Genomic DNA, 12,315 nt, shown 5'->3' with positions numbered 1-12,315 from the left:
CCACATCCGGATTTCTCCCCTAGGACGCTAATAAAGGTTTTATGGGTTTGATACGAATTACCCTCCCTAGCCATTCATCGCTGATTTTCTGGAAGGCATTAGGCTGCACAGCCCGGCCCTGGCCTCGGGGGATGCCGTGGTGAGATGCAGGGGGCACTGCCATCCTCCCCCACAGCCAGCTGTGGCTCTGGGATGCCAGCAGAGACCCATTTCTTTGGGGAGTGACTGCGGGGCCATCCTCAGGCTGCTGCCATCTACCACCTTACACCCACCAGAGTGAGCCCTGCTCCCCAAGTCCCATCTCCTGGCACTGCCTTGCCGTGCCAGGCCTGCCTCGAGCTCAGCTTCCAAGGAACACAGGGATATTGCGGCAGGACCTGCCCCTCTGCCAGGACCAACCCCACAGGGCCATCCTGATCTCCTGGTAGGTTTTACCTCGAGAGAGGGGAAGGGCAGCCATCCCAAGTGTGAGGGGAGGATTTTTGTCCAGGCAGGCTTTGCACAGGAAGGCATCACCATATTCCCCCCATGTTGTCCAGCCCAGCTCCTCCGGACGTTAAATTGGAAGCAGTAAATGGAGCAGGGAGAACAGCTGTGGGCCCCAGCTGCAGATATTTCCTCTGGGCCTGGAGCTGGAGCCAGTGCGACGCTGGGCTGTGTGCTGAGAATGCTGGGGGGAGTGTGGGGGAAAGCAGCCCTTTCTCCACAGCATCTGGCCAAGCTCTGTCCTCTGCCACCCACTCCATCTCCAGGAACAGATGCCCCTCTCTGCCACCACCTTTATGGCAGCTCTTTGATGGCCACCAAAACGGGACCAGCATCTGCCACACCCATCCCAGTGGGCAGCTCTGGTGAGGCTGTGGAGAGGATGGTGCAGGTCCCAGGGGTATCCTGGATTCTCATCCCACCTTCACTGGCACCCACAGCTGGAGGTGCTCCCCAGTGACAAACCACCTCCAGGATCGAGAGATGGAGGCAGAAATCCTTCTGCTGACCCCAAGCCTGTCTCTTACCTGCCATCACAGTTCCAGGGCAGCCCCAAATCCACAGGCAGTCACCCCCCTGGTTCCTCACAGCCCCATAGTGGAGACAACTACCTCCCACAAAAGGCAGCCCTAGAAAACCACCAGGAAAGAGCATGAAACCCTACCCAGCCCCCACCCCAGGCAGACCCCGTGCTTGGGGGACAGGACATGTGGAAGGGGCCTGGGGAGCTATTAATGATCCAGAGCGCATTCAGCACGGATGCTTTCAGGCAGAGGGGACTGCAGGTCAGCACATGGTTTGGATTTGGCTCTTCCCTCCCTTCCAGCTAATTGGGCCAAGCCCAGAGAGCATTCCCTGCGGATGCCAAACACGTGTGTGGCACAAGCATCACCTCCTGGGGGGGACAGTTAGTCCTGGGAGCTCCCTGCTCAGGGTGGGAGAGGCAGCCAGGTAGACCAGGGAGGTGTGTGGGTGTTTGAGGGGAACTGAGGTTTACTGAAAGGGTTTGAACTCGTTATCTGGCCCAGGCTCAAAGAATGCAGCAACACAGATCATGCGCGTAGATGTGGGTGGTGGGAAGGGGCTGGAGGGCAGCCAGGAGGATGGGGGTTACTGCAACACCCAGCTCCCACTCCCCCAAACCCCCAGTAATGCCTGCCTCCACTCTACAGGGCCACAGGAACATGGGGCACCTCTTACCCCTCTCCCATTCTTTCACCTCCTCCTGCCACCCCAGGACCCTTCTGAAGCACACAGCCCAGACATCTGGTGGCCACGTGTCATCTCAGCTGTGGTGGCAGGGATGTTGCTGGGGTGCAGTTGTGTCCCCTCCCCTCTAACAGGGGAGTCCCAAATGAGCAGAAGGACAAGGACCTGAGGGGTTCCAGGTGCTGTTCCCTGGGAAGCTCAGGGCTGTTGGGTGATGCTGGGGGAGCATAGTGGGACACAGAAAAGGAGCTGTGGCTCTGCCAGCCACTACTGACAGCAGCACAGATGGGGATGTGCAGCCATTGGGATGGACACAAATCCTCTTCCCTGGGGGAAGCCCTGGCCCAAGGCTCTTGCCCTACCCCTGCAAAGCCAAGGTTTCGAAATGCTGCTGCTGGCTCTGGAGGGATGGGGATGCTATCAGGGAGTGCCCCAGCAACCTGGTAGCCCCAGGGGTCACCCTACCAGCTCAGCTGCCACCCTGTCACTCCCCACACATCTCAGGGGAGGACAGGGACACTGCACTTCACCCAAGGATATCCCCGGCTTCTGGGACAGTCCCAGTGCAGGGAACAGTGCCAAAACCAGGACATGAAGCTGAAATTAGAGCCTGGTGAAGTCCTATCCCTGGCTGAGGCTCCTGCAGCAGGCAGCTGGGTTAATGGAAGTGAAAGCCAACCCACCACCAGTTTTAATGAAGACTTCAAACCTGTTGTGAAGCCACATTGTCAAGTCTGGCATCACACAGGGCTGAAGCTGGCCATGGGCACCCCCAGCATTGCAGCAGAACATCAGAAAGCAACATCAGGTTTCCCAATCCAGCTGAAAGCTCCTCGGATGTTCTGCTGCTTTGATTATTTGACAGACCATGTTTTTTAAATTATTCTTGTATAAATATTTACGCATTTTTACAAGAACCATGCTTTGAGCAACAGGCCACGGCAGATGCAGGGCCAGAGGGGAGGGGGCTGGATGTTGGGTTGCTCCATCCCGGCTCTGCAGGTCAGCTGGGGGTGGGGATGCGGGGCAGCACTGCTGCCTGGGGCCCCGGGGCAGTGTGTGCTGGGTGCTGACAGCACACACACCCCCTCACCCCCTAGGCAAAGGTGGCTGTGATCCTGCTGCTCCCTCACTCTCCCCAGGGAACAGAACTCAGGGACTGGCCAGAGGCCAAACCCCTGCTATGGGGATCCATCTCTGGCTGCTGCTGGGAGAGACCCCCATGCAGCCCCCCATGCCTTCCCGGCCTGATCAGGTCCCAAAACCATTTCCCACACACACCTTGAGCCAGGAAAGCCCCGCTGGGCAGCAAGGGCTGCTGGCAGGGCGGAGATCACTTCTCCATTGGCAGCTCCCACCTCGACACTGCCCCCCAACCTCAGACCAGGTCAGGGAAAAGGCAGAGGTGCTGGGAACCCCTGAGGGTGTTCCAGGAGAGAAGGGGAAGGGGTGGAAAAGCTCTGGGGCCCCCACATCTGTCCCCAAAGCCCTCGGTCTGCAGGGATAGTGCCTGCAGCAAAGAATGCTTCTGGACTTCATGGTGGACCCTTTCTGCCTGCTCCCCAGGATTGTTGCTGTGGATTTTGGGAAGGATAAGGGTGAGCTCCCCCCGCCTCCCCCATCCACAGATGGGATCCACAACCCAGCCTCGAGTTTTCCACCGAGCTCAGCAGAAATTCACCCAGAAGGTCAGTGACCAGAGAAAGGGATGATCCATCATTAAATAAATTGTTTTCATTTCCCAGGATAAAGGGGAGGAAAAGGGGAGGAGGGGAGGTGTTGTTGGATCAGGACTGGAAAATAAAAGAGCACAAGGCAGGAAAACCACCCCCTGTACTCCCTGCAGAGAGCAGCCCCTGCTCTTTCCCTGCGCCCTCACAAGAGTTTTACAGCCAAAGCTCTTAATGTGATTATAATAATTATTTCTTTCCTAGCAATTCCTCCCCACCTTGGTAGGGGTTTTTTTGGGGTTATTTTTTTAAATAAACAGCCTATTTTGAAATGTCACTGGGGGAAGCCAAGACTCCAGCTGAGCCCTGGCCTGGAAGAAGGAGCAGGGGCAGGGGGAGCGTGTGAATATGTGTGGATGCATGTAGGGAAGCATGTGCACACAGGAGCGTGGGCACCCAGGGGGACACCCTGCTGCAGCGTGCAAGCACACCCAGGGCTTGAAAACCTGGCTGTGCCCCAGGCATGAACAGAGAAGGAATTCTTCTCTTCCCTCTCAGCCTGGGTGCCCCATTGAACCCCCCCATCTCGCACCCCTCATCTCCCACCCCTCTGTGTGGTCCCCCCCAAGCCCCAGGGCCGAGCTTTGAAATCTGTTGAAGAGACCCTTTTTGCCAAAATAAACAGCCTGTCATGTTAAATTACTCTCTCTTCCTCTCTACCTTCCCTGCCTTTGTCCCCCCTCCCCATCCCAGCTGTTGTGTTGGGGGCCATGCCACTCTGGGGACTTGTGGGGTGCAGAAGTGCTGGTGTGGAACTGTGGTTCTGGGGCAGAGCATAACCCATCTCCCACATCCTAGTGCCCCAGTGCCCTGCCATCTCCTCTCCCCACCAGCTCAGCACCCCAATATCTTTCTGCTGGGGGGTGGTGGCTCCTTGCAGGGTGTGGGGTGCACAGCCCTACAGAGAGGAGAGCTGGGTGAGGGACTGGGGGCTCATTGCAGCTCCTTTCCCACCTCTGCTGTGCCAAGTGCTCCCATGCCCCCAGGATTTTTCCTCTCTCTTGCTTGTACTTGCCCTTTATTTTGGTATGTTTTCTCTCTCATGTTTCTAACAGCTGAGATGTAAACAGTGATCAACACATTCAGGCCAGACTCTGCCAGTACCAGGGCACTTGCCACCAGCCTCTGGTGACTTGTGCAGACACTGTGCACTCCAGCCATGTCTTCCATAGCCTAACTGACCTTCCCCCAGGGAATTTTTTCCTGCTGTTTCTGGGCCAATGGAGGAGTGCTCAGCTTGGGCTGGTTGCAGGGTTGAGTGTCCAGGTGCTGTCCCAAATGCCCAGTCATGCAGTGTCCCAGCCCTATGGCTCATCCCATGCAGCATGGCCTCAGCCACCCCTCCACGTGGGATGGAGCTTCTGTGCCCACCACCTGATCCACACCATTCCCTCCCCACCCCAGCTCAGCACCTCCAGCTGCTCCCACCTCCTCTGGCTGGCAAGCTTTGTCACCAGATGTGCCACTGCCCAGCGTCACTCCTCCTTCTCACACGGTGCCTGCACAGCCAGGAGGATGCTCCTCCAAGGGCTGCCCCTGGTCCCTTGCCTGTGGGGGAGAGGAGAGAATGAGAAGGGGAGAGGAAGCAATAGAGGAATGGGAAAGGGGAATAGGAAAGGAGAAAAACAGGGTGAAGAACAGGAAGGAGGGAAAGAGGAAGGGAAAGGCAGAAGGGGGAAGGAGAAAGGGGAAAAGGGGAAAAGGGGAAAACGGGAGGTCTCAGCCTGTAGGGAGGGGCAGAAGGCAGCATTTGCAGCACCAACCTCTTGATTGTGGCACCCAGAGGTCCAAAAAGTGTGGGTGTCAGATGAACTGAAGGGATCACATCACACTGGCTCTTCCTGGGGAGCTCTGGCAGCAGGATGTCAGGGTCACACTGTGGACTCAGCCAGCACTGTGACGAGAGGGCAGGGTTACCCCACTAGCACCAAGCCGTTTGGGGGGACAGCCACATTTCCCTGCCCTGCCCAGCCTTACCTTCCTACAGAACCACTCCTGGCTCTCAGTTCACTTCTGCATGATGCCCACAGCCTTCTCCAGCACTCCTGCCAAGCACTGACAGAAGGAATGTCCTGGCTGCTGATGCAGCAAGGGCTCTATCCATGGCAAAATGATGCTCCATGGGCACACAGCAACCCTGCCAGCAGTGTGCCATGCCCACCACCCCTAGAAAAGTGGTGGCCTGCATCTCTCTGCCCTCTTTTTCCCACACCAGGGCATGAAGCAGTAATCTGTCTTGTCTGGCTTGGGTTCAGCATTCTTCAGGATGAGCCAAAGCCACTCTCATGGGGATCTGCTGCTTTCAGTCCCTCTCTGGGACGCCAGCCCAGCTTGCCTTCTCCACATGATGGAGGAGGGTGAGACCTGCCCCCTCAGCCCTGGCTGAGACTGCCATTGGTGTGGGGGTCTGAGCATCCCCTGCTCAGATGGGTTCAAACCCGAAGCAGGGCTCAGGTCAGGAGATGTAGAGCCCATCATCCATTGCTGGGGTTTAAAATCTGGCTGCCAGCTCAGAGCACCCACAGCCTCCTGGTAGTGAGAAGCCCAGTGCAGGTTTAAAGACTCAAACTGCAGGTGCTCAAGGATGCTCTGCAGGTGGAAGCTCTGACCCTTGGAAAGCAGAGCTCCTTCAGTGTTATGGAAGTTTCCCAAAGTCTGGGGTCTTTTCTAGGGTCAGGAAAGGGGAAGGGAAACTTGACTTCCTACCAATAGGATAACAGAGGAGTCAATCCATAGATTTTACAGGGGTCACAGGAATTAAGGGACATATCATTCTTAATACATCTTGAGTACAGTTACAACACTTCAGTTGGCTGCCAGAAGGGTAGATGAACATGAGACACAGACTCCTACCTGCAGGGCAGCTCCTCCGCCACGGAGAACTGAAGGAGGCACAAGGATGAACTGAAAATAACCCCTAGGGAGATCCAGAAACCTCATCTGGGCGGTTTCACAGGGGAGGTGTGAGCCGCAGGAGGTGGGAGGACCAGCCACAAGCCCCATGGCACTCTCCCGCCTTCCCTCAGAGGTGATGCCCACGCTCATCCCAGGCTTTCTGCTGCCACAGAGCCTCCCCTCACTTCCCCATTCCCTTCCCTGCTCTGCCCAAGGGCAGAATCAGTTTGCAGGAGAGCCTGGGATGGCTGAACCACACTGAGCTGCTGGGAGAGCCCAGCTCTCCAGCCATAACCATTAAACTCCAGCTACAGGCCTGCGAAGCTCGGGATTGTACCTCTGGAAGGTGATGGCACTCGAAAAGATAATGTGGTCGGAATTCCCCACTCTGGGATTAGTGGGAGATGGGGGAGAAGTGAGGGCAGGTGTGAGGGCAGGACCGCAGGCAGCTGGGGACGCAGTGAATCCCAAAGCGCAGAGCGGGGCAGTGCTGGGCTGAGGGAGCGCACAGAACAGCCCACACCGGCCCCAGCCGCTCCCAGACCCCTCCCCACGGGCCTTGGGCTGTCACCCCCGGACAGGGGTCCCGCAAGGAACAGCCTTTCCTGGAGCCTGGGCAGTCTCAGCCACAATATGCAAGCAAGGCCTGGAATTCAGGCGATCAGCTCTTACAGTGATCTCGGCTCTAAGTGATTTCAGCTTGGCTTGCGAGGTGCCTCGGCCGGCGCAGATGAGAGACCGGGAAGCGCTGTGTGGAGGTTCCACAGAGTTCTTTATTGTCTTCTTCTGTGAAGGGATGTTCAGTGACTGCAGCATTCCGCTGAACTGGGCACAAGCGGGGGTTTTTAAAGGGAAAGCACGGCTTGGCAACAGAACCGATGGTTTGGGGTTGAGGGAATATGACCAATAGTTTTACAAGGAGATAAAACGGGGGTCTGAAGCGGGGAGAAGGATTTCTTAGCAATCCTTCTGTAGGGGATAGCCCTGCTCCCTCCACACTGGGGCTCGAAATCCCGGCTTTGTGCGGGATTCCCCCGCAGGAAAGCGCGCCCGGCCGGGGCCCATCTGCGAGAGCGGCTCCGGGGGCTGCCGCACCTGGAAGGTCGGAGCCTGCTGGAGCCTGAGCCTGGTGTTGACAGAGCTGCACCGGGCCTGCTCTGGGCGCTGGCAAAGCAGGCTCAGGGTCCTGCAGCCCTTCCCAGCCCCGCTGCAGCAGGAGCTGCCCGGCTCCCGTGGGTGCCCCGCAGGTTGAGCAGCCGGGCAGGAGCACAGCGGTGCCTTCGCTGGCACTGGCTGTGACAGGGCGCTGCCGGCCCCCTCCCTGTGCAGGGGGTGTGGGAGGGCACAGCCGTACCCCGGCATGACCCTCTGCAGTGCCGGAAGAGGGGCCGCGGTGTGAGTCAAGCCCCCGCCCTGGGTTTGCCCTGTACCTCTCCCTGGGAGTCACCCAGCACCGGTGCTCGTCAACACCCGGCTCTGCTTCCCTCCGCCCGCCCGGCCCTGCCCTCCCTGCCCACGCGCCTTTGCTGCTGCTCGGAGCGGCGTAAGCAGCAGCAGAGCTGCCATGGAAGCCAACGCTTCCCTCTGGCACAGCTACCTTGGGGTGATCGTGTCCCGCGAGAGGCAGCGCATGGAGCATTTCCAGCGGGCCGAGGACATCCTGCTCACCCTGCTGGAGAGTGTCCATGACAGGGAGCCCCGCTTCCTGGTGGACTATGCCAGGAACCTGGAAGCCCTCGAGTTCGCCCTCTGTGCCTCGGAGGATGCTGTCACTCTCGAGATACCCCTGCGTATCGACGGCGATGCCCTGCGTGTGCTGGCATGCCAGACCAGGAACAGCCCAGCCAGACATCCTTCGGAGCTGAACACCTGCTGTCTGGAAGTGTGCTCTCCAGGGACTGATTTGGAGGATTGGACTGGTGTTGTGGATGGGATGGAGCGTGGAGGTGGTGCGGGGTGCCTGCTTCCAGGCAAAATCCTCCAGCACCTGAAAGAGCTCCTTGTTTCAGCCATCGTGCACTGCCAACGCCTCTTCCTGCTTCAGCCAGGTGCGTACACTGGCAGGGTGCTTCCCAGGCAGGAGCTGCCTCCAGTGCCTGCCCAGCTTCCCAGCTTGGCAGTGATCCCCATGCAAACATGCTGGGACGCATGTTCCTGGGCATGTGGCCCACCCAAAACCTGCAGGAGCAGGTGAGTGAGCACCTCGCTGTGTGCTGGGATGGGCTTTGCCCCTAACTAAGGAAGGGGAGATACAAACGATTCCCTGCCATCCCAGGGCATCAGTCATCCTCAGGCATCTTCACCTGGGACTGATGGCACCCTTCTTGGTGGGTGCAGGGCCCCAGGTAGGGTTTGTTCAAGTACTTGGTGTGCTTGGTTTACCCTAACCAAATTCTTCCCTCCACCTCTTGGCCTCCCAGTGTCCTCTGCTCCCTGGAGGAGGCTGTTTGGAGAGTGAGCTGGGAGTGCACCAGAGCTGGACCAGGACCCTGGGGCATGGCTCTGGCCCTGTGAACACATGGGCCCCAGCTGGCAGCAGTGTCTTCAGAAGACATGGTGGGAGGGGACCCTGGGAAGTGCCCATTGCAGTTCCATAAGCTTCTTAATGCATTTTCATCTGCATTATGTGCTTCTTGAAGTAAAGCTCGACCAGGGTGAAAGGGTGATGCGAGAGGACCAGTGGGTCTCAAAGTGTCTTAACCCAGTCCCACAAGCCCACCATCCCCTCCTTCCTCTGTGGCCAAGCCAGTGACCTTCATCTTCCTCCACCCCCACAAAGCAATGAACCTTTCCTGATCCATTTTTCTTGGACTGCATTGCTTTTCTTGGCGCTGTTCAGCCACCCAGAAGCACAGCTTGGTTTGATTGCTTGAGACTTCCTGCTGTGCCTGACCTCGAGCCCTGCAACACTTCTTCCTGTAAAACCACCCCAGCATGGTTGGGAGAGGGATTTCACTCAGGGAACTGCAACCAGACTGCAGCACTGGGAAGGGCTGAGTTGAGTGGGGTGGGACATGGCCACGGGTGCTGCAGCGCACACCTGGTTCAGCTTGTGGGACCGGCTGTGCTGACTTCCTCACTGATGCCAAACCCTCTGCATCTAGGTGACATCAGTGCTGAAAATCTGCAGGAAGATGCCATGGAGCTCTCCCTGCTGATCCGTGGCAGCTGGAAGTCCATTCGCTTTGACATTGTTCCTGTGGTGAGGAGGCAGCAAGAGCCGCTCCAGCTCCGGAGGCGGCAGAGCGACAGGGGCTTCCCTGAAGGCAGCCTCAGGAAGGCCACAGAAGAGGCCCACTTTGTCCCTGCCTCTCCCCACTGCTGGAGGTGAGAGGCTCAGCTGCATGCACAGCAGGGCAATCCTGCACCAGGGATCCCCCCTGGCTGGCAGCACTGCTGGGTGTAGGCAAAAAGAGGTTGGGAAAGGGCAGGGACATGTCAGCAGGGCTTGAAGTCACTCCCTTATGATGTCCAAACCCTGTTCCCTGTGTTGGAGAAAAAAAAAACCTCAGCCAAGTTTCAGACAGCTCAGGGAAAGAGGAGGAAGCTGAAGGAGCCCCCTGAAATGATTCACTGGAGCAGCACCCTCACTGTGCGGAGGGGGCAGCTCTCAGATCCCTGCTTGGGCTCAGAGACAAACCTAGACACCTGGCAGCAGCAGGGTGATGAGGTGCCTCCCAAGGTGGGCTGCAGGACAAAATGGGGCTGGACTGACATATCTTGCCTGCCAGAACAACTACCCGGCCCCATGGAGGGGCTGCGCAGCCAACTGGACCAGTCCATATTTATTTTGGGAACAAGGTGGCCCAGCTGAATGCTCAGCCTCTTGTTGGGGACCAACCCAGCCTCCCCTCCTCACTACACTTAGAGGAGCACAACTGCATTTTGCCCTGCTCTTGATCCTCCTGGGAAGGCTAGAGCTGCTCAGCAGTGTTCCCATCCCACTCCACACCTCTGAGGTTCTGCTCTGCCAGAGGCAAGTACAGGATCCAAGATGCTGCATTGACTGGGACCACATGTGTGCCATGGAGGGATCCCCCTGCTCACTAAATCACTGCAGGCATACTCTCTCCATCCTGGGAGGATGCAGGTTGTCATCTCCCCTCCCACCAGACCCCACTCTCTTCCTCCAGATCCTCCACTCACCTTCCCATCCTGAAGCTGCTCCGAGGAGTGGACAGCCTGAAGGGACCCCGTCTGGACAGCCTTCGCCTGCTTGACCAGCTCCGTGACCAGGACTGGGGAGGGCAGGGTGGGAAAGGCACTCTCACTTTCAACCACCTGAAGGTAGGCTGGTTCTGCTGGTTGGGACCAGGGCTCTCTGGGCTAGCAGAGCCAAGTCTGCTCCCCTGCATGAGAACCCAACAACAAGGGCAAGTGCCTGCAGTGCTTTGGGATGTAGCAGCCCATGGCTGTGTCTGGAAAGGGTGTGTGCTGCTGCCAGCCATGCTTAGAGGGCTTTGATCCTTCTCTCTTGGATTGAGCCAGCAACCTCCAGCTGGAGACATTTGGTGTGTTCAGACCTGGCTCTGCACTGGTCTGCAGGGCATCACCCCCTGGCCCAGCTGTCTGTGTCTGTGGGATGGCATCCCTGTGCCATGCTAGTGTGCAGGGACGCACCTGTACAGCGCTAGGGGTGGCGTTTCTGCTGAGAAAAAACCTCCTTTCCCCACCCAACACTCTGGAGCCATGCCAACTGACCACGCTGGGGACAGCTGGTGGCACATTCCAGGTGTGCCCTGCCTTTTGATGGCTCTCCAAGCCAAGGGTCAAGAAGGATGCAAGGATGTTTTCTGCTTGCAGAAAACTGCTGCTTGGCTCCAGCTCCAAGTAACCCAAATCTTGAGTGCTTTGCTTTCTGTTGCCTTCTTTGATATTTTGGGGGCAGTGGTTGTGGGGGGTTTTTTGAAGAAAAAGGACAGATCTGGCCTTCAGAAAAGTATAATCTGCTCCAGCCCCCATGGTGACCTGCAGGGTGTGAAGGGACAGCCCTGCTGGGATCAGCCCTCGTGGCTGATCCTGTGCTCTTCTCTCCCTCCTCACAGATGGTGTTGCTGTGGAGCACAGAGCTCTTCCCCTCCCCGGAGGACTGGCAGGACCTGGAAGGCTCTGTCTACAGGCTCTTGGTGATCCTTCTCCGCTGCCTGGCCACCCAGCACCTGCCCCACTTCCTGAACCCAGAGGAAAACCTCTTCCAAGGAGCGGGCCCAGACCTTGCCTCCCTCTACTATAAAGTCGAGAGCTTTGCCTGGGACCCCCAACGCTTCCTCCGCTTCCATTTTGGCCTCCATGGGTTCAGTGGCAGCTGGCAGGCAGACACTGAGACCCGAGCCCTCCTGCAGCTCCCCACCAAGGATGCATCCTACTGGGACACAGCCTACTTTGACATGCTGCTCAGCCAGGTAACCCCAGCCCCTCAGCTGAAGGCAGCACCAGAAGCCACCCGGGCTGGGAAGCTTGGGATGTGCTGCAATTGGCCTCACCACGCCCTCTGGCATGCTGTGGAGGCTGTGGGAGGCTGACAGTGCTGGGGCATGGAGCTCAAGCAGAGAGGGGACCCTCTCCCCTCACTTCCCACCTGCCTTTAGTTTCAGGTGTTCCGGATCCAGGACAACGCACGCCTCTCCGCAGTGTCCCAGCTCCTCTCCAAGATCCGTCAAGAAATCCCTCAGTAGAGCTGAGTGGGACCCTGCTGCTGCCCCATTGGGCTGTCTCAAAACTCTGGGGCGTGCGAGGAGAGCTACAGGGCCAGGGAACAGCGTGCTGCTGTGTCATTTTATTGAGGAAAGGTGGTATGGGGGAGAGAGCACATCTGCTGCAGCTGGGGGGCACACACAGCCTCTTGGCTGCCCTGCTGGACCTGGGCACTGGCTGCTTCATGGTGCAGGATCTGGAGGGGGATGGCTGGTGTTCTGCACTACAGGGTAGGGAAAGCAGAGGTTGTTGGTGATGGGAGGGGAAGGGACCTGTGGTCAGATCGTGCACTCAGCCCTCT

At 58.0% G+C, this 12,315-nt stretch overlaps 1 protein-coding gene across 1 annotated transcript; it reads left to right on the top strand.

Annotated features, from left to right (window-relative positions):
* The first annotated feature begins 7,119 nt into the window (after positions 1 to 7,119).
* MAB21L4 (mab-21 like 4) lies at positions 7,120 to 12,003 on the top strand. Its single transcript, XM_033068189.2, has 5 exons — positions 7,120 to 8,368; positions 9,425 to 9,647; positions 10,454 to 10,607; positions 11,366 to 11,722; positions 11,909 to 12,003. Exons 1-5 carry the CDS (start codon positions 7,885 to 7,887, stop codon positions 11,993 to 11,995), a joined length of 1,305 nt encoding a protein of 434 aa, XP_032924080.1. The 5' UTR covers positions 7,120 to 7,884; the 3' UTR covers positions 11,996 to 12,003.
* Positions 12,004 to 12,315: the final 312 nt, after the last annotated feature.

This window comes from Catharus ustulatus, chromosome 10, assembly GCF_009819885.2.
Source record: "Catharus ustulatus isolate bCatUst1 chromosome 10, bCatUst1.pri.v2, whole genome shotgun sequence".
Classification (NCBI taxonomy): domain Eukaryota; kingdom Metazoa; phylum Chordata; class Aves; order Passeriformes; family Turdidae; genus Catharus; species Catharus ustulatus.
This window is presented reverse-complemented; position numbering and strand designations above follow the sequence as displayed.

Bases quoted from the DNA above. Each gene is read 5' to 3' on its own strand.
- MAB21L4 (XM_033068189.2), top strand. From the start codon at position 7,885: ATGGAAGCCAACGCTTCCCTCTGGCACAGCTACCTTGGGGTGATCGTG. The intron at 10,608-11,365 runs GTAGGCTGGTTC...CCCTCCTCACAG, and splicing joins TCACTTTCAACCACCTGAAG to ATGGTGTTGCTGTGGAGCAC. The intron at 11,723-11,908 runs GTAACCCCAGCC...ACCTGCCTTTAG, and splicing joins TTGACATGCTGCTCAGCCAG to TTTCAGGTGTTCCGGATCCA.